The sequence below is a fragment of the Hypomesus nipponensis genome, chromosome 17 (assembly GCF_054491055.1).
Source record: "Hypomesus nipponensis isolate SF chromosome 17, ASM5449105v1, whole genome shotgun sequence".
In the NCBI taxonomy this organism is placed as follows: domain Eukaryota; kingdom Metazoa; phylum Chordata; class Actinopteri; order Osmeriformes; family Osmeridae; genus Hypomesus; species Hypomesus nipponensis.
The window spans coordinates 7,005,487-7,033,397 of record NC_140377.1 but is presented as its reverse complement, the minus strand read 5'-3'; the positions used below and the strand labels follow the sequence as shown (position 1 = coordinate 7,033,397).

Below are 27,911 nucleotides of genomic sequence, written 5' to 3'. Positions count from 1 at the left end.
TTCCAGAATACCGATGATTTCGAAAAGGTTACAGCCCTTCACTCAGAAAATACAACTCTTCAATGGTATTTCTGCAGACTGTGTCTAGGTTACTAGAAACTGTGATACTATGTGTGTGTGTGTGTGTGTGTATCTGTGCATGCTTTTGTCTGGGCGCCTGTGGAGGTGGGCGTAAACAAGGCGAGTCTGCTGCTGGCAGAGGTTCCTCCATGCCAGTGGAGGTCAGACCCGAGCACGGTGGGGTGCGCCCCTCTCCCACCTCGGTGGGCCTGCAGGCGGGGGGAGGCCGCCGCACTTCTGGGAAACGGCCTGGCCTTAATTGGAGGACTTGTAATGTCACATGGATCCACTTAAGAGGAGATGGAAGATCCTGCAGGCTCGAAAGAGACATGCAGTGTGGCCAGTCTCTCTCTCCCTCCCTCCCTCATCAGCACAAACCACAATGCAGTCCCTTAAACACAAACACACACACACACACACAGCATGTTGAATGCATCTGGGCTGGAATGTGATGACACAAGTATGGTGCGTGTCCAGTAGACTGACTATAGTGTGGAGTCCTTGAGTGCTGTTTTCAGGAGGGGTATTACATGGGTCTTGTGATCCCAAACGGACAAGCAGGCGGGCTATAATATGGTTACTGTCTGTAGATCTCTTGCAATGTTTCTCATTGTGTTTACTCCCAGACTACATCTAGAATCACTGCTCAGTACTTATTGCGAGTCAATAGAGATAAGTGTCCTGTTAAATGATTCGAATGTAACAAGAAATCCCTGAGAAATGGTGGAGATGCTGCATATTTGCACATTCTCTGCTTTCCACAATAAGAAGCAGGGAAGAGGGGAGAAGCAATCACAAAAACAAAGAATTCCCTCTAGCTTTAGTCTACCACACCCTCCCTCCCTAGTCCCCTCTCTCTCTCTTTCTGGCATCAGTCTTCCTTTTTTTTTTCCCGCATCTGTTAAGGTCACCTCCCTATACAAGCAGAGAGCGCCAAACCTCCTGATCACGTTTTACCACGTGAATAAACCAATGTTTCAGTTGAACCATATCAACATGATTAAGGAAACTACTTTTTAAAGAACACTTCCTGGATGCCTGTTTGAGTCCAGAATTATGAAATCAGATAAACAGATAAGACAAAGAAGTCACGGTTGGCTCCTTTGTACATCTGAGAAACACATCCTCAACTTCTTGCTAACTTCTTGTTTCCTTCAATTGAAGTATGACTTTGTTGAAAGTTTTGTAGTTCCTGAAAAGCAAGTTATAAATTGTTTATCTTACAGTATACAGTGCACCTTTACCAACAGGTTTTAGAAATTGAATGTAAAAACTAGTATGCATTCATTATCCATCATAATGTGTTTTTTTGAAAACAGACACACATCACAATTAATTCACTGTTCTTTCCAGCATCGTCTCCTATATTGATTATTTTTCCAGGCAACATTTAATGTGATACATGTTCAATTGTACATATTGACATTTATCAGTCAGATATTGTAAGGACTTGGAAATGTTGGCCTGTAATCAGACAGACGTAGAAAAGTCATTAAAATATTGTATGTTATGTTTCTCAGTAACTGTTTGTAGTTCACTTATCAAGTGAGCAAAGAAGCCCCCAGGTAGATTTGATACATGATCCTCCAGTGCGTTCACGTGTGTTCATCCTGGTAGTTCCTTTCTGCCCTGCTCCGACCTACAACAAGGTCAGGAAGGTCCTGGCTAAAAACATGGCTCTTAGTCTGACACTTTTTTTCCTTCCACCTGCTTCTTTGTCTTTGTTTTTATAACTGCCAACTGGTCACTGATCGAGTGACAGTGTGCTCTCATCCAGTGCCAGAACAGGATAGCACTGCCATCTGCTGGAGATGTCAAGAATGACTCCACAGCTGAGAAATGACACAATGGAAAATGAGTAGTAAGACATAGTTTAAGACGTTACCTCAACTGGAAAGCAGACAATTGTTTTAACAATTTTTATTAACTTCCTTTTAGCTTGATTACATGGCAATGATAGAAACCTCATATAAATCAAACACTACTTAATGACTGAAGAAAAAGGAAAATGGCACTCGGCTAATAACATACTGCTAGATCAACTCAAAATGACATAAAAATTGAGACAAATACCCACTATACATTTAAGTATATACAACCTTGATAAATAAACCAATACTGTCTAGAATTATGATTGTTTTCCAATTCATCCTGCATTGTTACTCTGCGGCATCAGTGCACTGCAAGGGGCAAGCAACTAAACCAGAAGCAAACAAGCTATGACCAATAGCAGACAGGCACTGATGACATCATAGAGGAAATGGCTTTGTGCACCAACAAAACTGTGCCTTCTTACAACTGTGGTAAACTTTGCGTCATATAGCAAATTTTCACTCACAATAAAATACAAAAAAAGCAGATTGATGTTTACCAAAAGACATGTCAAACATCTTTTACTGCTCACTGGCTTGTAACCTCAGCGCATGACAGCATTTCAGTGGTACTAAAGATCTCTGTATAGTATGTTCCTGATACAATAAGCAGTGTTGTATAATTTCATATGTAAGCACAATGTTGTTGAGAGCAAATTGACATTCTGTGATTTTTAACATCTACTTGAACAGTTTTAAAGCATCTACAACAATTACATTGTTGTCTGACTTATGAGACTCATCTAAACTCACCGTCCACTTTATTAGGTAACCCTGTTCAACTGCAAGTTAACGCTAATATCGAATCAGCAGATCGCGTGGCAGCCACTTAATGCATTTGTGCATGTAGAGACATGGTCAAGACGATCTTCTGAAGTTCAACCCCAGCATCAAAATGGGGTAAAAAAAAGGTGTTTTAAGCGACTTTGAACATGGCCTGGTTTTTGGCGCCAGACTGGCTGGTTGGAATTTTAACACGCAACCACCTCTAGGGTTTGCAGAGAACGGCTTGAAAAAGTGGAAATATCCAGTGAAAAGCAGTTCTCTGGGTGAAAAGGCCTTGTTGATGGCAGAGGTCAGAGGAGAATGGCCGGACTGCTTGGAGCCGAGAGAAAGGCAACAGTAACTCAAATAACCACTCGTTACAACCGAGGTGTGCCGAAGAGCCTCTCTTAACGCACAACATGTCGAACCTTGAAGCAGATGGGCTCTAGCAGCAGCAGACCCCACCGGGCGCCACTCCTGTCAGCTAAGAACAGGAAACTGAGGCTGCCACTCGCACAGGCTCACCAACATTGCACAACAAAAGATTGAAAGGGAAAAATACAAAAGTTACTTGGTCTAATGAGTCTCGATTGCTGCTGCAACATTCAGATGGTTGGGTCTGAATGTTTATTTGGCATAAACAACATTAATCATGGATCCATCTTGCCTTGCATCAATGGCTGCTAATGGTGTTGTAATGGCGTGAGGGATAAGATATGTCAAACAGTCTATCCGGGTTGAGTATCAGACAGGATTGGGTGGAGAGGTGACGAAGAGGCGGTCCTACACGGTCACTAGGTTGAAAGCAGCTTGACTGGGAAAGACCATCTGTCGGTGAATTCGTTACCAGCAGCCTGGTAGGTCACATATCATAAAGTGTGCCACGGCGGGCTGGGAACATCATAAACTGCATCTGCTTCACTGACCCTTGAATGATCTTGTGGGTACTGAGTGAGAGGGATAGTGAGAGACAGAGAGAGTAGATGAGGGCAATAGCTGGGGTTCTAGACACCCTCAATCCTAGGTAAGCTTCTGAGAGAAGCTCTGCCGTGACTGAATCTTCCAGGCTAGCCAGGAAATGAACACGGTCCTACTTGTCTTACTATAAGACCCTATCCAAACGAAACAACCATGTGACATTTACGCTCCTGTGCATTTATTCAACCACTCTCTAAATCCAAACCATCTTCCTTTCAACTGAGTTTAAGCATTTCCAGCCTGTTACATTTCAGAAACAAGACAAGGGTACTGAGTGAAGGTTTTGACTGGAACTCCCATCTTTCCTGATACAGAACATCGTAACAATCTCCTGAGAGGCAACTTTGAAATATTTTAGTTGTTTTTTTTTACCACTTTTCTACAAAATCACAGACAAAGTTGGCAAATTAAACTTCTATTTCCCCTCAGTTTTCTCAAAAGGTCCTTAAAAAGCAACCAGAGTGGAGGACTGAGAGGACAAACAGTAAAAGCTGGAAAAATAGACACATATTACCCCAAAAATGAGAGTACACAAGAAAAGCTCAGTTTTCTTTCCAAAAGCTAGTAAGATTATTTTGGTTGGGGTGACGCACTGTCAGACCTGCTGAGTTTCAATGGTGTATATGTAGCTATACGAGTGTGTGTATGCATGGGTGTCTGGGCATGTTTGTGTTGCCAGTAAAGCTCGAGAAAAGGGTCTCTTTGAGGGTTGGGACTCACACAGAAAAAGGGTCAAGTGTGAACATTCAGACAGCGAGCAGGAGGCTTAGGGGTTTGGAGCCTGGTTCTATGTTGAGATTCAGCATGCTGCCTGTCCTGTAGCCTGTATAGTGTCCCAAAGCAAGAGCAAGACATCCCTGGGAGCCTCTGTGGTAATGAGGGAAAGGGGGAGGGGGGGGAGACCCCAGAGGAGCCAGGCTAGTGGGCGTCTTCCCCCTCGGCCCCTATCTGTCAAGTGCGAGACGGGCGTGGTGTTTATCTCTAGTGCCTCTTCATGGACGAGACCTTCTTTTTCCTGGCAGCCAGCATATCATAGAAGGGATCCCTGCTGATGGCCGCTCTGCAGGAGGAAGGGGAGAAGGAAAGAGAGAAGTCATCAGAGAACGAACCGAAACAGCGAGGTGCACCTACCGAGAGCCCTCGAGGCCCTTGAGTTGTCCGTCTCTCTTTTCCAACAGGACGGCACGGGACGCCGTCGACACTAACGGGCGCATTCACCTTTACTCTACATGACGACACAAACGCACCGAGTCCACGCGCAGTCAGCCTGAGGGACTCACTTGATGCTGTTCATCCAGTCATCCTTCTCCTCCAGGGTGGGGGCGGAGATGCGGTAGACGCTGTGGTTGCCCTCGACGACCCGTCCGTCGGCCTCGGTCTTGCAGGCTTTGATCACCTGGTCCTTGTTGTCTGGGATGAAGAGCTCAAAGCAGTTCTACAGGGAAAGTAAAGGAGGTTTGGAGTATAAACTTGGGCGTGTGTGTATTGCACAAGTTGTCCACCAGAGGGGGCTGTTCTTACGGGCTTCTTGTCCTCCACCTCTCTGATGCTCAGGTTCTCCAGAGGAATGATGCCTCGAGGCTCTTTGTCCTGCAGAGAGACATTGTGTACGCGTACGTAAGACAACAAGAGGAAAGCTGTTCAAGTCCCCGAAGTTGGGCACACCTTCGGAAAAACACTTCGTTGCTCGTTCCAAAACCTCAGACCCTGTACTCACAGTGGTGTACTCAAAGTAGTAGAGACAGTTGTCCGTGAGAATGAACCAGCGTCTCTTCCAGGTCTTGACGCGTCCCCCTGCGTGGAGCAGAGACCCTGCGTTAGAGGCGGGGCGGGGGAGGGGGCGGGGCTGAGCAGCGGAGGGCGGAGCAGCAGACGGGCAGACAGATGCATGGGGGCGGACGGACAGACAAATGAGACGGCTCTAACAGTCTCCGCATACATCCCATCATACCCCCCGGAGCCGGCACCAGCATCACCATTGCAGCTAGACGACGACCTTAGCCAGACTCTTGTCATGGATTGAGGATTTATGACCAGAAGCTCGCAGACACTAAGACCCTCACTGTCGCTCACGCTGTCTACTGGAACCAAAGGGATCCGCATAGGCCTCGCTCTCGCTGTCTTCATTCCAGTGGGCTTCTGGAAAAGCCCTGCCAGGACTCAGTGGAGCGATCTTATGGATCCGCTTCAGACAGAGCTCTGTACACTGGGTCTGCAACCAAAGCGTTCTTCACTTTGAGCCCCACACCAACTGACTCAACAGCTTCTCACAACCAGACAACAGAGAAGGGTGGAGATGGCAATAAGCAAGACCATTCAAACATATCCCATGTCTTGTATTGATTGAACCCATTGCTATTTCATCTTTGAAATGAGCGGTATCTTGGAGCGTCATTAATGATTAAGCATGGAAGGCGTGGATGAAGCCTCAGCCTCTTAAACACTCTGCAGGGGTCCTCTGGTTAACCCGGTGCCCAGCCATCTGTGGATGACCTCTGAACCCCCCTCACCCCTACTTCCTGCCTGTGGAAACCTGATCACGGCAGCCGATGGAAGCTCACGCCGGGGGGAGAGGGGGAGAGGAGTGCTTTGGGCTAAGCTTTTCAGCTCCGCATTATGGGAATCTTCCACTGGTATGACTGGTTAGATCCACTTCTGCCCTAGGACTACTCAGATGACCGACATTACAAACAATATGAAGCCAAATCTAGCCACCTGCTAATGGCCCTGCCAACAACCTCCTGAGCAACTGTCCAAGCAGATCCTTGGTGACAAACGTGTTCATATAAAGTGCCTGGAGATGCTAGGCCTGAGAAGTGCTGCCAAGATAGCTATGCAGTTGACCAGTTAGACCACCACCCATGTTAGTACAAGCAGCCCTTTACCCCATCGAATACAGAAGACAGAGAGAACAGTAAAGTGACTGAACTGTGACTGTTCAAGTCGTTAAAATCACAGCAAACACAGCACACGGGCACTGGATATCATATAACAGTGATTCTACTGTATATGATAGAACCAATCAATCAATAGGAGTCATGATGGGTTTGTCAAGCACTCTCCAGTCCTAGTCTACGCATTGGATTGTACATTGGCAGGCAGCATTTTTTTTTTTTGCATCTTGATCACACATTCGATTCTAGAGATTTCCGGGAAGGAAGACACCAAACACAGAGTTGAAGACCAGATGGCCACAGAGCTAGGGTGGAGAGGAGATTGAGTTGGGAGACTGAGAGCGATGATCACGTCCGATTTCGGTCACTAACGGAGATGAGACAACACCATGGACACCCCCTGCTGGACCCCCGCCCCCAAAACGTCCAGGGCAAGGGAGGTGGCCTAGAGAGACTTTGGAGAGGGGGTGGCAAGGGTGCTAGTCTGCCGGGGAGGGCTGGAGAGGTTACCCATGCAGGGGGGCCGGGGGGGGGGGGGGGGGTGGCAGGTAGGAGACTGTGGAGGTGGAAGGGGAAAAAGGGACTCCTTATACACTGCTTTTGTCCAATCGCCTCCTCAATGAGTCTGCTTCATCGACGTGGAACGTTACCTCTATCACGTTGATGAGAAGAACTTCTCTGGAGCTCTCAGGTCTTCCTTGGTCAAATCAGACCCCAATAATGACTCCACCCATCATGACAATTCTGCAGTCCCCCGTCCTCCACTCCCTCTCTCCTGGACCCCGCCCGGCCAGGCCACATCCCCACCCCACCCCCCCGCCCCTAACCCCCACCACACATTCATTACCAGCATGACAGAGAGAGAGCAGAGCTAGAGCTATTTGGCAAAGGTGCAGTGTTCCCTTTCCATCCAATCAGAGAAGAGGTTTACACATCGGCGAACCGAGTCGGTCAGTTCAGAAGGTTATTTCTCGTCGTGGGTTACTTCACATTCAAATATGTGTACATGCGTATAATATAATACCAAATACCTTGCTCGAAATGTTTTGGCTTCAATGACGAATTAAACCCACGTTATTAGTATTTCACCCGATTCTGTGCTCTTCGTGTAGAAAAAGGATCACTGCAGCTCCCAAAACAACAAAGACCAGATAGGTTGATGACCACAGCATACAGATACATTCAAACCGGTCACTAGGGTGGTCACAAAGCAGCAAACTCGGCCACCGTGTTCCAGACCGGGTGACCCAGGCAAGCACCCAGAACTCAGCCGGCACACACAGGTACAGAACAGCACGTGGACAACCCACCAGCTCAATGGAAGACCCCACAAACAGACAAACGAAACATTCAAAACGTGTAAAAATGTGATTCGGACAATGGAGCGACAAACCCTCGACCGAAACGACGAACCACAAACGAAAACCGTAAAAAGGCGTACGGTACAACAGAAATCATTGAGAAAGAACGAAAGCATGGCGGACCACCAAAGCACCGGAGAGCTGCGAGATGGACTAGGTTTGGGAAGAGCAGGTGTACATACCTCCTGAGGAAAGACAACAGCCAAAATCATGGGAACAAACAAACAAACGAGGAAGGAAAGAAAACAAAATCAAATTAAAATAATTGGAGAAAAAAAATAAAAATAATCATAGCACCACATCCTGCTAATCTGGTTACGGGAAGAGTTCAATGCACTGCTTTACAATTCTGGCCTTGAACACATTTGTAGTCCCACGTGTAATATAAATTCATTGAAAAGGTGGTGAACCGGCATTTGGTCAGAGTCAGTCCTGTTTCACCATCGGTGTTGGTTCTTCTCTTTCAGGCGGTTATGGCGACAAGAAACAGTTCTCTTTATGACCACTAGAGGGGGAGTCTGAACCGTCAACAAGGTGGACTGTACAGGACATGTGTTCAAACTAGGCCACTGATCATAAAGCAGTACATGAGACAGCAGCTCCTCTGGGGGTCTGCTATATCCAATCATTTACCTCTCACCACAATTATCTGACTTGGTTATCAGAGTGGCAAGTTTGGCCTCTCTGGAGAATGATTAGCTCCTCCTGTTACAGGACTCATTCGTTGTAAAGATTCACACTGATTTCAGTGGCGCTTCAGACCATCGTGATTTGTTTCATCATCAAAGTCATTGTGAATCTCTACAAAGAGAGAAAAGGAGCCCGGTGAAGAGAGAGGTGTTAAGAAGAGGAGACAGTAAGTCTGGGGTTCTGTCTGTTAGCGGCCAGACGGCCGGCCGCAGGGAGGACTATGAGACACTCTGAAAGACTCTTAGAAGTTAGAAGGAAAACAAAAGAGCTCTGATGTTCTGGGTGTGTGTGTGTGTGTGTGAGTGATCCCGTGTGTTCATCCGGGGGTCGCACTGTGTGCTGGCATGACCATCTGTGTGTGTGTGGGTGTGTGTGTATATTAATGTCAGTCTGACGGTGTGAGTGCGTGCCAGAGTGTGAATCAGGCAGTATATGAATGTGCCCAGTGGTGAATTATTAAGGTGCTCCACATGTGGTCGTCTGAGCTCAAGGCCACATCTATAATGCAGAAGACAAGAGGATGCTCTTTGTGGGCGCCAAGTCCAGATACACACGCACACACACACACTTAACGTGGTGGTGTTACCAGAGGTCCCATTGGTCAGTGCAGATGTTTCTTTTTAATCCTGGATGAATCCAACATTCAATGATGTGATTAACATGCATACTCAGACAGTCATCAATTGGCACAGCAACACTGGTTAGGACACCGTCCTATGTAACCCTGGTGAAGACAGTCTTATATAACATTGGTGAGGAAAACAGTCATCTATAACCCTGATGAGGACAGTCCTACGGTGTTATTTAACCCTGGTGAAGACCCAGTCCTCTAGGCCCCTGCATGTCCCAGCATGCATCTGTGCTCCTGGTCCCACTCACCCAGCTTCAGCAGCCAGCCCTCTCTGTCCGGGTTGAAGAAGGTGTGTGTGAGGTCGTTCCCGTCGTCTTCTGGGATTTTGAACGGTTCGTTCTTGATGCTGTCGTACAGGTTCTGTGTGGAAGGAAAGGAAAACAAGGCGAGGGTGAGGAAGACAAAAGGAAGTCAAGAGTGTGTGGGGTCTGTAGAGAGCAGGGCTGAAGAGAGGAGGATGCAGAGAGGGAGGGGGGGCCTGCGTGGGGGGCCTGCGTGGACGTGTCAATGGTTCGAGTGGGAGAGAAACGAAGGGAGCGGAGGAAGAGGTAGGAAAAGAACGAGAGGACGAAAGCTATGGAGTCTGAGAGAAGGGGGAATGGAGAGCGCGAGTAGGGGGGAGAGAGAGAGAGAGAAAAGAAGAGAAGGAGATACAGGGAACAACAAAAGGAGGGGTGGAGGGGGGCGGGAACGAAAAAAGGGAGAGAGAGAGAGAGAGAGAGAGAGAGAGCAGGCGAGACAAAACGAGCGGTGGTTCGGGCCAGAGTCCGGACAGAGGAGGACAGGCCTGCTGAGAAGGCCCGGAGCGCAGCGCGGCAGCAGGTACCCTGAGCAGGTCTTCGGGCAGGTCTCCTCCATCGTTGATGCCTCTGTTCATGGAGATGAAGCGCTCCACCGGGGGCTTGTCCTTCACGTTGGGGTTGTGCAGGCTGGTGTTCAGCATGATGATGGCAAACGACAGGATGTAACAGGTGTCTGGAACACACACACACACACAGATAAACATGAAGAGGATTCACACTTACACCCCAACAGAGATTAGAGCCTGGAAAAACACGAGTCAATAGTGAAGCGTTCGAACTGCAGAATGTCCCCCTGTATTTAATGCAGTGTTTAAATATGAATGTAAATGAGCAGAGCTGAAAGGGCTGCACTTTGGGGACTGTAGTCAGTTTGAGAGAGAGATAAGCCTTGTTAGCGAGGAGTGTGAGAGGAGAGTGGGAGTGAGTGAAAGGTTGTATGGGGGTGGTTTAGCGATTGCATGTGTGCGTTTATGTGTGAGTGTGTGTGTGGGTATACATGTTTGTGTATGTGTGTGTGTTTGTGTGTGTGTAAAGACAATGTGGTCAGAGCCCAGCTGACACAGCAGCACTTTATCTGAACAGTTTGGCTGAGGAGAAAGCAGCCAGTGCATTATTCATGAATCCATCTGCATCTATGATCCAGCCAGCCATCATGTCCCTGTCGGAATCCCAGACACCCTTCTAGAAAACACTTCCCCGAGTCTGCTCAGCCACATAGTGAGAACAGAACCACTTGTACATCTCTTCTGATTTGGGCAGCAAACAGAGAAAAGTGGTCAAAAAGAACCTGAAGAATTGGTAGCTCCTTCCCTTCAGACCATAGCTACATCGCTTTTATTTATTTAGCGGGACATTTAGTTCATGTGCTTCCAAAGGGGCTGGATTCAGAATCGATCTGGGCTACCGTTAAACTGTGCCAGGCGTGTGGATGAAAGCTGTGCCAGTCATGTCCTGTTACAGCACACCAGGCGTGTACCGCGAAGGTATGCCAGGTGTGCGGGCGACCAGGTGCGTGTTCGTACCCGTGGACTGGAAGACCCCGGGGTTGCACTGGCAGTAGCGCTGAGCAAAGGCCTCCATCATGCGGTCGATCTTCTGAGCCTCACCTGGCAAGCGGAAGCTCCAAAGGAACTGTCTGTGAGGGGGCGAACACACACAGTCAGGGAGACACGGACAGACAGACACGCGGAGAAGTTACAGCAGAAACACAAAGAGACTGCGGGTCTCTAACAGAGGACGCTATGAAGTGATGATGAGTAGCTATACTGCCGTCACATTGAGGTTAATATAGGACAAATCTATATCAGGATGAGGTTAATATATATACGGCTCAGCTCTCTGGGAACATGCCATACCCACTGAAACTGGATAGCCAACAGGGAACAAGGCTTTTCTAAGGTGAGGCAGAGTGTGTTTGTGCGTGTGTGTGTGAGGCTGAGTTTATGAGAAGCCTGATTGTGTGTGCCTACTGAGATTTCTTACCTGAGGGCCTGAACCAGGTTCAGGTCTGTGAACTCGTGAAGCTCCACAAAGGCGTGAAGGACCTCGATATTGAAGTCATCTCTTTACAAGGCAAAATGACGGAGATTAGAATTCACATCTCTAATATAATCTGATGTCACACATCTGTCACTATGAACACACAGACATCCAGTTCACCCCAGCTGAGGGCGGTCCAAGACACACACTTCACTTTTCGCTCATTGCCTAATGTACATCATGACATCATCCCTGACATCTGGGCCCTTTCCTGTCAGTAATACTCCCAAGGGATTGTGGGATGCCTCTGGGGGGGGGGGGGGGTCTATCAGACAGGGTCAAATCCAATCCCGCCGCCTCTCAGTGGTTTTGCCGCCGAGCAGCTTTCAGGGCGTGCAGACAGATAGCCTTTACCCCGGTGGGATCAGACACAGGTCCTGATACCAATCAGAGGGAGCATCCATAATGGGGCCTGTGCTCCCTTTCCAGGATAGGCCGTGGTGACCACGCCCAGGCTGGAAGGCAATGCTCCTGTCGTGGTGTCGGAGCTGGGCAGAGTCTGGGTGTTGGCTGCCTCGTGTGGTCAGTGGAGAAGATGGTATCTCTTCAACCGAAACACCCCGAGCCTCAAGCCAGCCTCCATGACCACCACAGTACATTCCAGAATTATTGGATGCGTAACCATATTATTCACGGCTGAGAAGGAAATCCAAAACAGATGGGCTACGTGAATGTATCGAGAAGGATCTCTGAGGTAGGAAGGCCACAATGTGGTTTTCATGAACAATGTTAGGATCAAGGGTGTGACTAACTGGGAGAAAATGGGTCACTATTGAAACGATGGGATCTGGAAAGTGTATTTGAAAAGCAGATGTGAAAAAAAAAAAAAAACTGTTGACAAATACACAGGCAGCAAGACAAACACACACACACACACACACACCTCTCCCCAAGGTAGTCGCCAATGGCGGTCTTGTTAAGCCCCTCCCCCTTGTAAAGGAACTGGGCGATGTCATCGCTGGTGTTCTTCAGTAGGTCATTCTCAATCAGGAACTGGATCCCCTGAGAGGACAGAGCAGCGAGGTCACTTCCTCATAGTGACGCGCAGACACGCCCTCAACAGAAATCAGGTACAACACAACGCTCACCTTCTTTGGGTCCATGTTAAATTTCTTACGGCCCATGGCCACCTGTTTGTTCCTCTGCATATTTTTCCTGCAACACAACAGGGAAAATGTCCTCGTCAAATGCGTCACACTTGGAACATCCCTCCATTTGAGGCACAATAAGAGTCTATGTCGTGAGTAGGTATGATTGTGTGAAAGTTGCATCCTTGTCCGAAGAAAAAGGATGGAATAAAGCCTAGACGTCTGGCCCATCAGCACCGATCCCCCATATTATTCATCGCGATCCAATAGCTTAAGTTAACAAGATTTAAGGCCAGCCTCCAGTATTAACTCACTTCATTTCCTGAGAGTATAATATTCCTTAACATTTATCATCTGTCAGGCCGTGGATATAGCTCCCGTGGGCCTCTGGTGACAGCGCTATGATAAACGCTGTGCATATGGGAAACGCTAATTTCTCAGGCCTCGCATGATTCAGGGGGTCAGTGTGTGTCCTCGGTCTTCCCGGTCACCATGACTACGCCGTCTCCGTGGCCCGCCAGGGGTCACCACGTCTTCCCGTCCGCCCACTCTTTCCTGAAATCCTCAAGCTTTTGTTTGTGGAGCTCCGCATCACCCAGACCACAGATGTTTCCCAACCCAATACCACGTTCGGACCACGGGTCTAGTGAGCGTCTCCGCTCAACGTGTGGGAGAAAAACTCTGGTCATTTCAGGTCAAAGTGAGAGTGGCTATGGAATAGGCCCCCAGGTTTTGCCTGGAATGAAGCTCTACCCCACTTGAGTACTCCCATCTTCTACTCCGGACCCCTCACTCCCTAGGGACCCACCATTGTCTGCTCTACCCAGAACCCCTTGCATTATTCACACGGCCCCCATCAAGGGGTAGTGGATGATAAAACATTTAAAGTGCCCTAAAAGCCAAACCAATTTAAGGAGTGTCGGGGAGGGGTGGGGCTCCTGAACATGCAGCATTAATATTTCACCGGGGTAATTTGCTAAGTTAATAGAAGACAAACAAGCCGTCAATCGAGATGGCCAGAGATAGAGGCTAGCTGATACCCGGCCGGTCTTACCTCTCCTCAGTGGAGCCCAGGTTTTCAATCTCACTGGTCACTTCTGCTATCTCATTCTTCAGCCGCTGTAACACAGACAGAACCGGAGGGAGGGTTAGGTTCAGAGAGATTGGGAGGAATGTGGACTGGTTGATGCTTCAGGAAGGGGATTGTTTCCCCCCAAAACATGAGAGGAACTATGGGAGATCAATTCGTCTGTTTCAATGAAGGGGAGAGGGAGAGACAGCGGGAGACTGAGAGGGAGAAAGGGAGGGAAGCCTGAGTGTGTGTGTGTGTGTTTGTGTGTGAGTGTCGGTGGTTTACAGTGTGTACGCATAAATGTGTGTTTGCTGGGGAACCTATCCAACAGTCCCGCCCAGCCAGCTGGCTTTGTGTCACGCACACCACAAAACAAATCAGAATGAATAGCTGGGACAAAGATAAAGAGGACAGAAGCACTCCTCAGACGATTGACAAACGCAGCGCCGGTGTCACCTCACAGGGGGAAAGCTCCGGAGCACCTTCAACTCTCTAGACTGGCAAACAGTCTCTCTGCTACCGGCCTCCTGTTGTCCTAACCAAGCCCAACACGAACCAATCAGATCTAATATTGCGGGATGTGTATGTGGCCGCAGGCCTCCCCACTCTCCTTGGACTTGGTTTCCTAAATGCATTAAGAGAAGAACATTGGGGAATGACCTCAGTACAAATGGACTAGGGAGGGTAAAACCGGATTATGTTTTGGTGGCGTTTCCGAGATGAGGAGTGTTCGACGGCTGGCTCAGACTGTCGAACCAGACGTGTTCAGGGCACGGAAGGGGCACGCGGGCAGACAGGGCTTCCTGGGTGAAACAAGGTTACCTCATCTTGATTAAGGAGAGGGGGCCGGAAACACATCCACAAGCCCTGCACGGCCCAAACACACACTGCAAGAACACACAGACAAAATACCCAGACGAGGGACACTGACACACGCGGGTCTGTTTATCTCCTCGCTTTTCGCATGCGGTGTGTACATCACGTATACCTCTCCACTTGGTAGAGGAAGAACCGAATCAGGAAGTTGTGGGTTTTCAAGGCCTACACAATCACAACACATTCCTCAGATAGTTGGCTCTGTAAACAAAGGCTGTGTTTGTGCAGGAGGGACCTTGACACACAGGGCCACTGGAGAGTGTGTGTGTGTGTGTGTGTGTGTGTGTGGGGGTGGGGGAATAGAGTGTGTGTGTGTGCGTAAAGAAGGAGGTTAGTCCTAGCTTATAAATGGAAGGTGTCAAGTCATGCCCAGTGTGTCTGTCCAACCAGGGCCAGAGGAATTTAGATCACCACGGGGACATTTAGAAAGCCAATTAGGTAGAGCCCCAGTGAAAATGGGAGCCCCGCCCTGAAGGAAGCAGGTGGTTTGGGATGTGCTCTAAGGTCAGGGCAGAGGTAGTAGGTAAAGTACAGGCCACAGAGAACATTTGACTTATTTTGCAATAGGGAAATCTAACCTCTCAGATTTGACTCCTGGCTCACTCAGTGAACAGGACACTGCTCAACTCCTCAACAAACTCTCTGTTTGTTACAACAGGAGACAAATGAAACAATGTTCCATGTTTGAATGTTTTCATCCTATCCTGTACTGTTCTGTTCTTCAACTCAGTAACCAACCTGGCAGCTAATGGCCTTTCCCCATGGGTGTAGAGTATGTGCAAAAGTATGCTTTTACACAAATGACCACATTGGTAAATATAAACTGTTTTACTAGAGTAGAAGCGGATTAGCTCGGAAATGCCAGACATTCCACACCAGCTGAAATATTTTGAGGAAGTTTGAGTCTTCTTGGAGACGAGGCATCTGGACGCAGGCGGTGCAAACACGGGCGCCGACGTCAATATTTAAGCACACGGCAGAAGAGGCGTGGACGGCAAGGAGGTCGGCCAAGCATCTGAACTTTCTGGGGCCACAGGGAAGGAAGGGAGGCCCTCCACCCTTACTCCTCCACCTCCGAATCCCTTCTCCACCACTCACCCCTAGCCACCCAGCCCCCTAAACCTCCTCTGACCCACCCCCTAAAACCTCAGCCCTAGAGAAGTTTTCTACGATTTCTAACCAAAACACACACACACACACCGTATTACCTGAATGTCCTCCATCAACTCCTGCTTGCGCCGGCGGATGTTCTCCAACTCCTGCTGCTCCTCCGGAGTGAGATCGTCTGGGACTGAGGAGCAGAGAGACAGTCAGTCAGGACAGACAGCCAGGACAGCTCGTTAGGACAGCAGTTCGGCCAGGGCTGAACCGAAATGCGGCCTTCTATTTCTACACTGCCACACGATGTCTGGGATTTATCCCTCAGGCAGCAAGCCCACGCTGAGGAAGTCCATCCGATCGGTTCACTTCAAAAAGGTTATCGAATGCCCGAGGCGAGCGCTGTGAAGCGCTATGGAGTTTCACAGCGCTGTGATGGAGAGAGTGATGTAGAGAAAGCAGAGAGGGAGGGATTGAGGGAGAGGGTTTTGTTTTCGCAAAAGGGGGGAAATCAATAATATGGAGAAACACGAGCGCGGGGGGAGAGATGCGGGAGGACAAGGAGGGGAAGGAGGAGGCTTCTTGCATACCTTCCACGAGAAGCCAGCTAGGGGAGAGAGCAGCCCTGAGGAGCCTTGAGAAGTAGCAGCTGGTGCGAGGCAACTGGAAAAGGCCAGGACCGGGGCCCGAGCAGCCAACCAGTAAGTTTGTTCTGTGTTTACAAACACTCTCAGTGTCAATCATGTCCACATCACAGCTGGAGAAGCAACAGCCATTCCTCTGCCCTAGGGCCAGAGTACTGCACCTCGCGCCAAACCGACAACCCTATACACTAAAAAGTCATGCTCCTTGTTGCCCCACGCTGACAAAGCTACACACTAGATGACTACTCCTTTGCTACCAAGGCCATCTCCGCTCTAGTCCAGATAGGTTTCAGATACAAAACACAGTATTATCCACAGACTGGAATACTGTTTCAAGTTTTATCTGAACTTTCATGAGTTACGATAAAGCATGACACAGGGCCCTTTTGACATGACTATCTAGTCTTTATACCTGCAACACAACAGGAGGAACTCGACCTATGAGGATGAGACAATGACGTGATGATGTCAACAGCCTCTTCACATCCACCTCTAAACTGGTTCAACCAACAGGTTTTTTGATGGTGTGTTTTTACAGGAACACAGTGTACTCTCGAGGATAATAAGCTGTGTGTGTGTGTGTGTGTGTGTATGTGTGTGTGTGTGAGAGAGAGTGTGAGCGCGCATGTGTGTGTGCGTGTCTATAGGTGTGCTTGTGTGTGAGAGTGAAACTAAAGGCCATTCAGCAGTGCTGAGCACAAGAGCCAGGCCAGCACTAGCATGGCAGATCTTTAAAGAGTCGTCTATCTGTCACTGCCTCTGGTAGTGTTAGATCCCCAGAGCGAAGGACGGAGGGAGGAGCATAGTGTCCTGAATGATGGCCTGTGCTGCATCGCTGTATGGACGTGTGTGTGTGCGCGCGTGTGTGTGTACGTTTGTATACGCATGTGACTTCAGCATGCGCACCACTCCAAGCCGTGTCACCAAAAGTTTAAAAAAACGTCAGTTTCCTAAAAACGTCTTACTGACCAAAAATATGGCCCAGCCTTTTAGACAGCAAGCCACAAGCAGAAAATACTAGGTGTATTACTCAGTCCATTATACCTACAAAACATTTCTCTCTCTCCCTACAGATAGACTCAAGGGTGACTTCCCCAGTAGCAGTGTGACCAGTACCCTCTGTGACCTCTCCCTCCCCCTCTCGTTCTCTTCTTCCTGACCCCACCAGGAGTGGGTCAAGGGTCAGGGGTCAGGCATGCTGGCTGACCCATTAGGGCACCACAGAACCTAGCCTTTTAAAGGGGTGGAGGGCTGACCCCGACACATCATCCAGGAACACTCATCCTTTATTACTAGTCATTCCAACACTCGGAGCCTAAAAAAAAAACTAACCAGCATTAGCACTCCTGCCTCCTCTACCATCCCCCCACCCACACATCACTTCTCTTTCCCTGAGGGACAAATCCACTCACTCGAACATTTCAGGAAGACACATTGGCTCTGAGCATAATCCTGCTATAAAATGCAGAGGTAACCTGCGCGACGGATAGATTTGATTCCTTCAGCTCCGATTGGCCACTCTATCCCTGCAGTGAATGCTCTGGGTAGGTGGTTACAAATGGCCGTTTACAAATATGTAGAGATCCTGATTGGCCAGACAGCCACACAACACAGGCTTACTGTAGTCTGCAAGTCAAGCATGAGAATGATCACAGGTATATAATCTATACACACAACCTTGCTCTGGGAGTTCTGAGCATTTTCACACAGCTTCATTTTTCATGAGGCTTTCCCGGGGGTCCCCCTCACAGAATATAGGAAATGCAAAGGCTGAAACGACGATGTGATTTGGGAACGCATCATTTATCATTCAGCAGAAGTCCTACAGAAAACAAATAAGGAAGTAACACTGCATAATTAAAACAAGGTATCTAAATAATAAAAAGGCATGCCAGCCCAAACACCTCAGGGGAGACGAGCCCATCCACTTAACTAATTGCTGAGGAGGCCATGTCTGGATACTGCTACCCTACAACGCTGATTAGGGTTGGCTGTCATTCGTCAAACCCTTCTGCTTTTCTGGCACAGAGCTGATGCACGATTCTGTCTACAGCTACGGATAAAGGGAGAGAGAGAGAGGAGGAGAGAAGGACAGAGAAAAAGAGAGAGACGGGGGGAAAGAGGGAAAAATAAAAGAGATGCAGTCAAAGAGACTCCAACTATTATGAAACTTTACATTGTGGAGAAGATGGAAATAGGTATGAGAAAGTGTGAAAAATGGTCGACATATTCATAAAAGAACAAGTAGGAACAAGTAGCATGAGCTGTATTACTCATTTCCTAGCTTTTCTGTAACTAACAAGTTGTCCCGTCTGAACCCTGACAGTCCTCAGCCCTGTCAACCAATGGACGGGCAGACTCAGTTCACCAGGAGCCAATCACAGAAGCCCGACAGCCATCGGGCCACGGTGAGTGTGTGAAGTGATTTCTGTGGGCTGCGAGAGAAACCCAGAACACCCACGTTTGCTCTCCTCTCGGCTTCGCATCGCCCGGAAAGCAGGTCATTCAGGGGAAACAGGCACACAAAGACACACTCATCTTTTGAGTAGACACACACACACACACACCCCACAGGCTCCCTCAGCCTACCCCCTGCTATGTTTGGCGTTGTCAGCACTCCGCAACTGTAGTTCATCAGTCGTTCCAATAATAAAACGGTAATACTATCTAAGACACAGTATAGCCCTTCAAACTCGGGTGTATTTTCAATCCAAATACAGAACATGTACACATGAGGGTCTGCGGGGGCCCGACAGGAAGTCATGAGGTAAACACTCCACAGGAGAGAGAGAGGAGAGGCAGAGATGCCGAGGACGCCAGGAGAACATAGAACAGTATCAAATCAAATACAGAATAGAAAAAAAGGTGATTTTGGAGACGACTGAAACGTTCTAATCTGGGGTTTGACCTGCTATGCTCATTTATATAGAGCGCAATTTAACCCCGATTGATAGGTGACCTATTTGTGCATGTATTTTCCAATACAGTTACTGTGAGTGCTCCCAGACAGGCTTCCTCGCAGAGTGCAGACCAGATTTGAGCTATCTTGTCTGGGTGTTTTTGTAAACAATGTTCTCTGTGGCTGAGACGAGAGGAAATAAAGGAGAGGGGGTTTTTTTCATACCGCAGAATTTCACAACTTTCCAGAACTCGAGTCCAAAATCTAGTCTAAAGTGCACGACATGTACCCGTAACTATGGTAACCGGAACTGAAACCCAGTTGTGCTGTTACTGACCAGGGCAACTGCACCTGCAGAGGCCCCAACTACCCCCTACACACGGACGGGTAATTTGGGACTGAGGAGGGGGAGGGGGGTGCTGACTAGGGAGATGCCAATTATACCGCCACCCTCCCAACACGTGCAATGCCCTCGAAGACACAGCCTGATTGCCATCTTGGCAGTAGAGGCAGACAAACCCATTTCCATTCATTTCACGGGAAAAATCACTGGAGAAATCACTGGAAACCCGGAAATGAGGATCCCCCAGCGCCCAGAGGCTGGCGCCCTGCACATGTGACCCACTTCACAGCTCCTCTCACCAGGATGCCAACGTGACGGCCAACATAAGCCAGGACCCTCTCTCCTCTCAACCTAGCCGCCCCGGAGGGCTCTGGGATCACAGCATCGGAGAGGAACACGCCCACAAACAGACCAACGTGTCCAGTGCTCGTGTCAGGGTGTTCAGTCCTGAGCACGATTCCTCATGAACGAGTGAAGAGAAGTCCAGTTCAAAGCCAAGCGCCACCAGGACTGTGTGTAATCCCCCGGCCTGCTGGAACAGCACTAAGTAGATGGAAACGCTAGTGAATATGAATGTTGACTCCGCTAAACTGCGTCTGCTGACTGAGGGGATATGTAGAACCAGGGAGGAGAAAGCATTCACTCAGCAATCTGTTTCTTAAAAGTGTGTGTGTGTGTGTGCGTTTGTTTGCATTTTGATGAAGATCAGGTCAAATGGCTGATAGAACTAGACCGGTAAGCAACCACTGGTTGCTATAATTAGTGTGTGTGTGTGTGTGTGAGACAGTCAGGACTTTGTTCCCAGCAAGATGTTTTGTTATCATTATCTGTGTCATGGAACCAGACGCCATCTGGTTCCTTCACGGTGTTTCCTCAGACCTGCTCGCCCTCCTCCTCCTCTCCTGCTCCAGCCTCCATCCTTTCCCCCCTCGTCCCACACTATCTCATCATTTGATCCTTTTGTCTTCCAGACCAGTCTTATCTCCCAAATGTAACCACAAGCACCAGCCCCCACCACCCTCCCTTCCTACCATCCCCCTAACCCCACAGGGAGAGCATCCAGCATCCCCTCCCACCCCCCTCGCCTCAGCTTCCACCCCTGGCCCCAGCTCCAGTGCCCTCCCTGGGGACGGCTCCCTATAGAGTCCACCATCGATTTCCCGACTGGACCAATCTGCCTTAGCATGCTCAAGAAGGACCAGTGGGCTTTGCGATGAGATATAATGCATTGAACAATGCGCACGCACACACACACACACACACAAGCGCGGGCACGGGCGCGCACACACACACCGAGAACCGCTCCATTAGACAGCGTCCGAGTGTCTATGGTCTATTAGCAGTTGCCTGAACTGTCTGCCTGGACAACAAAGGAGGTCTAGGAAGCTTGTGATCTGAGGGAAGTGTGTTAGGACTGGGATTCTCAGGGGTCCCCCACCCCCCTTCCTGGCTAAAGACAGGACCTGACAGCCTTTTACAGAGCATAGCAGGGCTTGTGAAGGAATGCCATTCAGCAATATGGGCACTGCCCCAAATGGACTGCCCACCTCTGAACCACAGACGCTGACACACACACACAGGCACATTGACTTCGTCACACACCCTGCCTCCCTCAACAATCAGAATCCGGACACAATCAGGGCAAACCAGGAGAGGGCAAGGGGGAGGCAGGGAGGGGGTAGAGGCCAGTTATGGAGGGGGCAGAGCAGGAGGCAGAACAGGCTCTGTGTTTGGCTGGGGAGGCGTGGGATGGAGAATGGCAGGAGAACACAGAGACAGTTGGAAGGCCAGTGGGATGATCACAGCTCTGCTTTGTGTTTGGAGAGCACACACACACACTCAGGACACACACACAGTGAACATTCCTTTACAAGGCCAAGAGGCCAGAACTGCGTCTCCTGACTGTAGGTCTCCCCATTTGTGTCTTCCGTGTGTCTCTCCCTACCTGGGTTGTATTCCTGAGGTGGAAGTCCTCACGTCTTTGTTCTCTCCCTCAGAGCTAACGCATAATCCCCTCCAAATCCAAAGCAACCGGACGTCCATTTCATTCTCCAAATGAAACTGACCCAGTTTCTTACCCAGACCAAGGACAGGTCACAAAATACAGCTCAACCCTCCAACCCCCCCCCCCCCCACCACCACCACACACACACACACACACACACACACACACACACACACACACACACACACACACACACACACACACACACACACACACACACACACACACACACACACACACACACACACCTCTGACAGTGACATGATCTGACCCAGCCATTGACCCGGTGAACCAGCCATATCATACTGTGTGCTCCTCAGTGTAGCTGCCTGGCTGACTGACACCGCAGACAGGTCTAAGCAGCAGCATGATGGTTCTACCCCAGCAGCCCAAAACCCTGGCTGCTGTCTTACAGCCTGTGGCTCATCAGTTTGGATTTGCACAGCTTTGAACAGGTCCCGATCTGCTACTATTTGGCTAAAACGTACCACTCTCGTATAGGTTAACTTGCTAAAACAATGCAAGCAGTCCGTAGACTAACCCAACACACACACAAACAGGGACATGCAATCGGTTCCAGCTTCCCAATTGTAAACTGGGAACCGTTACAAACTGGTGTCAATGTAACTCACCTTAGGCCAACAGTGCACAGACACATGTCTTATTAAAGTATGTCAAGCCAACGTTTATCAATAAGCAAAGGATCAGACTAACCTGAGACCGAAATCCTGGAAACTACCAGCTCTATGCCTTTCAGGAATGCTCCTTGTCCTCCTCCTCTGCTCCCCCTCTCCTCCCTTTAAATCACTTTTTTTCCAGAGATGAAGGATGTCATAGTCCTTGCTTCTGTTAGCTATTCCAGGAAAATACTAGTAAGCCAGATATCCACATGGTAGGTGGAGAGAGAGAGAGAGAGAGAGAGAGAGAGAGAGAGAGAGAGAGAGAGAGAGAGAGAGAGAGGGAGAGAGAGAGAGAGAGAGAGAGAGGCTGCGCCTAACCCTACTATGAAAGACACTCAGTCTCCACAGCCTGCTCCAGTCCCAACACTCCGCCACAGTCCATCTGGAGAGATCCCTTACTCACTGCCCCTCTCTCTCCCTAGCTCTCCCTCTCTCCTTCCCTGTCGCCATCATTAACTTGGAGGCTCCACCCAGTGGCCGTTCTCCATCCTGCCTCCTCTTCTCCCACTCGCGCACACTCAAACACACAGCAGATGCACCGTTTCAGAGGGGGTTTCTGTAAGAAGCGCAAAGTAACTCCGTAGGCAACTGGGGGGTTTTCCAACTGTCATCTCTGTTGTTGATAAAGCTGTGGTAGCGAAGAAAGCTGGTTTCCCTTGTATTCCAATGGCAGATGTATTTCAAACAAACCTGGAGACTTCTGAATGATTTGTCTGACATCGGCCACGTGGCCATGTCCCAGAAGCCTGAAGATGATGTGAACTTCACATATATGAGTCAGTCTTTATCATCACTCTGAGTCATACACTTGAAACGGGCCTTACCTCAACACCCAAACACTGGAGGAGTCACATTACAAGCTCACCTAAGAAACAAGACCTGGCACACCGATAGGGAATGTGAATCGGGGCACAGGCTAAAATGTGGGTCGTCAATGACTGCCAAAGCTTCTCTCCTTTGAATCCCGTTCTAAAATGAAACAGGTATAAAACGACGTTACGCTGGAGACTGTACCTTCCTCTAAAGAGAAACAGAGTGGCAGCTGTGAGACCTCGCCTCGCATATCATCCCGCAGATACTGCCTGGGACTCCTGGCGGACCAAAGACAGCATGGAGAACGTCACCACCAGAAGCTATCAACCATTGACACCACATTCACATAACACTGTCGTCTGTCTGCGCTCAGACTACCAGAGCGATGTCCTCTTCATCACGCAACGTCACTAGCTCAGTGTATGGTCACTTAAGATGCGGCCTCATTGTCTAGTCAGTCTAGTGGGTGATGCGACATGCACGACAAGGCGATTCCTATGTACGAGTGCTCACCTTGATCGTGAAAAAGATGTGCACGGATGTGTGAGACCAATCAGCGGACGGATATTTCAAACCGTCTGAAAAGAGGCAAGACACACGCAAATTTGGAGAGCACCCACTCTCCTTGTGCAGACAGGTCTGTAACGCTACGCTGTCGTGACGGAGTACACGGCATTAGACAGCAGAAAATGAGAGGGCTCTCCTGTACGACAGCGGTCTTGTGCGTGCTGTGGGGGGTCTGAGTAGCATTGCTGACCTGTGATACAGTCAAGGATCTAGCCGGGTGGGAGGCCCGTACAGGATAGGCAGAGTAGACAGTGCCTCTGGGCTAAACTCACACATGCTCAGCTCTGTAGGACTAACATCCGGACTCGGGCTCAAGTCAGTCTATAATGACAGATTGAATCATTTCAGGTCCGTTACAGTCATGCAAATATCTGTCGGTCTGCGTCCATATAGTTGTGTGTGGTGTTTTATCTCCCTTTCTGTCCTGCCACTCACTTTGTGGATGTTCAGCATAGTCTTCCTCCGCACAGGGGAGTGGACCTGGCTGCTATTCATGATTTACACTGTCAACATCATGACTGGCTGGGACCGTACACACCGTCTGTTCTCTTAGCCTGTGCTCTCTGTCTCTCACTCAGTCTCACACACACACACACACACACCATGAAGCAACCACAAAAGATTACCAATACAACAGAGCTGGCAGACAGGAAACACACTGGGTATATTCTCGTATATATGTTCCCTTCACCATACAGGCCCTCTCCAGCTGCAACCTCCATGCACACTCTTGAGATTAGAATCAATAACCTATCAAATCAAAGTGTATTTGTATAGCCCTTTTTACAAGAAACGGCACAGAGGGCTTCACATACATAGAACTGCCCCTCGACCAACCTAAACCCTCAAGGAAGACAAGGAAAAACTCCCAGAAAACTCACAAGGGGAGAACAAAATTGAAGAAACCTTGGGAGGAGCTATTCAGTGAGGGATCCCCTCCTCCAGAGACGGTTAGTGAAAGAGAGGCGCAGAACACAGGCTAAACATAGTCATACAACACAGAAGTGTCAAAGGGTGTTGAAACTCCAAACATCAACAATGGTGATAAAAGGGGGTACAAATATTATGCCAGGTTGCAAAACCACATCCTGTCAAACTGAATGTCTTTGACTTCCTGTTTTGCTCACAGCTTTCTCTGTTATCTGTAGGTTTTGAGGGGAAAAGTGTGCGGTCCCCACCCATTCTGCGGGCAGAGGCCCAGCTGCACACCCAAACCCAACCAGTCCTTTACCATAAAACAAGAGTGGCAGAGGGCCATGTCACAAAGTCTCTTAGTCGACACACAATACTGCTCAAAACCCTGGCCGGGGGTCACAGAATCACCGTGACCCCCGGAGCCAACTCCCGACGGCTTCACCAATGAGCCTGCATCAATGAATTGTTTAACTCTCGGACAATGTTTCTATGGTAGCTGAACTTTTTCCTCTTCCCTTTCACAGATAGCAGCACACTAATACAACTGAGACGCACAAGCACGCATAAATACCCTTCAAATAGCTTCTAAAGCAAATAAAGGAAATAACATTGTAGGTACAACTAACATGGATAGAAACTATAGCCTTTCCCTTATCATAAAAACCGAAGGGCAAACAAATCATGTGCATGCCATGCCTTTAAAAAAAACTGGAACAACACTGGAACTTGCACTGCAGCCATTTTAAACACCTTGGCCCTCTCAACGGCTGATAAGAGCCATCTACCCCACAATGAATCAAATGGAAGCTTGTTGCTACCTGCACTGTTATTTTGATGTTTTTTAAGAAAGAAAAAAAAAACGGTTGAGGAAAAAGAAGGGCAGAGAAAGGTTTGGGACAATAAGGAAAGCAATGGGAATGGAGGAAGTTGGGTGGAAAAAAAGGTTGGTTCAATTGTTGTTGCACGTGTCCATGTGACTGTCTGTCAAACAGAATGGGGCCAGTAAGGGGGAAACCTTATCAGCTCTGTGCCCAGACATCGGCCTGCATCCCTGCTCATGCTGCTTCTACGCTCTCTCTTCCCCCCCCCCCCCTTTCTCTCTATTAAACTGGGTGACCTATTTATATAATTTGAATATGATAAGAGAACTTTGTTGGACTTGTTTTGGATATCAGCCAAGGCAGAGCTTGGCCTGTGAAATGACAGACATCCTGTCTGTGCCGCTCCCATGTGCAAAAGCAGAACAAGAATTAGTAATGGAGTGGAAGGAAAGAAGAGCATGTGACTATGGAGAGATGCTAATCACCCTACCACCAGGGCATGGAAGCCAAATCTCATTGTTCTAGAAAGGCCTATTAGCTCTCTCAAGCTCTGGTCATTAGGTCTCCATTAGTGGCAGCAACATGTCATCCAGACCACCCACTTCTACTTTGCAGAGAGTAATGGAGCTGGCGAGAGAGAACGTTGACTGTAGTTCTGTCCTTTTCCATGTGCCAGGGGGTAGAAGGCCGTGCCATGACTGCTGGTGTAGGGGTTCTCACACAGTCAGCAGGTCATAACAGGATCAATCAGTCAGAGGTTCACTGTTCACAAGGGTTCATTGTAACATGATTAACCGGGATGCAACCTAACAACGCTGGCTTAAGCTTCCCTGAAAAAGGTGCATAATACTATGAATATGGTTGACATCAAGAATATAGAAAAACAAGAATAATAGGGATCTGCAGATTCCAATGGACATCAAAGGGAAACAGGGCTATGGGGAGGTTTGCATATTAATATTGTTCTGATGTACTGAAGAGGCGATATTCAGAAGGAACTCCAAATGTCCCAAACCAAATTGTGGACCTGCTCTCACACCTGATGCTGAAGCTGACCCAAGTTGTGGATAATTCACTGAACTGAAAACTGAGCTTTGTTGCAGATGATTGACTATAACCTACTGTAATAATCTAATGGCCAAGCTAACATTACACACCTGTATTGTAGAATAACCTACAAATAAAGTATTAGCCTACTTCCAAATTCAGAAACACTCCTTGGTCACTCTTACCAGTATGTTCGTCAGCTAATTATGTAAACAAGGCGAAACCAAGTCAGTCCATGCATAAGCAGGGCCACTAACTTCAAGCTACACACCTTTACGCCGCGCGCTCAACTAAAAAGACCATATAGAAATGACAAAACATTGACAAATCACGTGATTTTCATATAATGTAAATTTGTGGTTAATCTGCAACAATACATCATATCACTTGTTTAAATTTCTTACCGACTCCGTCTTCCGACTTCAAAACCATTCTTTCGAGTCTTTAGTATTCTCCAAATAATTAAATACTGCGCTCCGAAGTTTTATCTTGAACTATAACTTGTAGTTCAATATTAACATATGAATCAACTTTTACTTTTAGACACTGGAATGACGACCGTAGTCTACCGGAAAATACGAAGGAAGCGAACTCAAGGGAGTGGTTTCGAGGACTTCAAGCTGCCAATCTTTTCAGCAGTGAGCAAGTCGGTGAAGCAAATGGGGCTGGCCAGATGACGCGCCCGTTGCCCGTGCGTAACGATTCCGCCCTGTTGTACAGGGCCGCGCTGCATTGGGCTCAGTTTCACAACCACGCACACAAGTACACCCACGCACGGGCACATTCACACACAGAGACATACATACATACACGCACACGCAAACAGGCGCTGTTGTTACGGAGGAAAGCCGCAGAGTTGGATGGGGGCAGGGAAAGAGATTGACAGAAACAGACTGGCTTCTTGACCACACTGCTAATCTTTGCAACAATACTTAAGCACTCCGGTTTCCTTAAACACATCGGTTTAGATGACAGAGAGTGATTTATACACAATGTTATGTGTAAAATAATGTTATGTGAAAACACAACTCAAACATCCACACACTCTGGTTAAACATCTTAAATATTCTGTTTCCAAGAGCTTTGAGGAAAAAAAAAACCTTAACTTCTCTTCCTCATTAAACTGAAAATATTGATTGAGGTGGTGGATAGAGAAAGTTCAAAGTTCACACTCATAGCAACTGACCACAAGAGCAATAAGCTACTCCACCTAAATGATCCTGCCACTTCCTGTTGCACAACCGCCTCTGTTAATCTCAACGGCTTGTTTAAGGAGAAGCAAGGTGCTATTATCCCTGTTTGCCTGCTGTATAGGTCCATCTGCTTGGAGATTTCACCCGGCATTCTGTTTGTTCAATGCACTGCAAATGCACTGCAAATGCCCTGCACTGTTAGTTGTTCTATTATACAGTGCTTAGGATGAGTAGCATACCTGCATCACTGTACAGCAG

At 48.3% G+C, this 27,911-nt stretch overlaps 1 protein-coding gene across 3 annotated transcripts; it reads right to left on the bottom strand.

Moving 5' to 3' along the window:
- Nucleotides 1-1,965: 1,965 nt before the first annotated feature.
- Nucleotides 1,966-27,079, bottom strand: cyth1a (cytohesin 1a). Of its 3 annotated transcripts, XM_084677233.1 has the most exons (14): nucleotides 26,865-27,079; nucleotides 18,304-18,423; nucleotides 15,837-15,919; nucleotides 13,735-13,799; nucleotides 12,681-12,747; nucleotides 12,476-12,594; nucleotides 11,536-11,616; nucleotides 11,076-11,188; nucleotides 10,077-10,225; nucleotides 9,498-9,610; nucleotides 5,392-5,470; nucleotides 5,196-5,264; nucleotides 4,955-5,109; nucleotides 1,966-4,734 (listed from the first exon to the last, which is right to left on the bottom strand). In XM_084677233.1, exons 2-14 carry the CDS (start codon nucleotides 18,320-18,322, stop codon nucleotides 4,656-4,658), a joined length of 1,191 nt encoding a protein of 396 aa, XP_084533359.1. In that variant the 5' UTR covers nucleotides 18,323-18,423; nucleotides 26,865-27,079; the 3' UTR covers nucleotides 1,966-4,655. The 3 variants fall into 3 exon arrangements, with proteins under 3 accessions (XP_084533359.1, XP_084533358.1, XP_084533360.1); XM_084677232.1 differs by lacking the exon at nucleotides 18,304-18,423 and having other exon boundaries at nucleotides 5,392-5,468; nucleotides 9,499-9,610; XM_084677234.1 differs by lacking the exons at nucleotides 18,304-18,423; nucleotides 26,865-27,079 and adding an exon at nucleotides 22,332-22,644.
- Between the last annotated feature and the right edge of the window lie 832 nt (nucleotides 27,080-27,911).

Bases quoted from the DNA above. Each gene is read 5' to 3' on its own strand.
- cyth1a (XM_084677232.1), bottom strand. From the start codon at position 26,892: ATGGTTTTGAAGTCGGAAGACGGAGTCG. The intron at 12,748-13,734 runs GTAAGACCGGCC...GTTGTGTTGCAG, and splicing joins CTGGGCTCCACTGAGGAGAG to GAAAAATATGCAGAGGAACA. The intron at 11,617-12,475 runs GTGTGTGTGTGT...TGCCTTGTAAAG, and splicing joins GGCGACTACCTTGGGGAGAG to AGATGACTTCAATATCGAGG.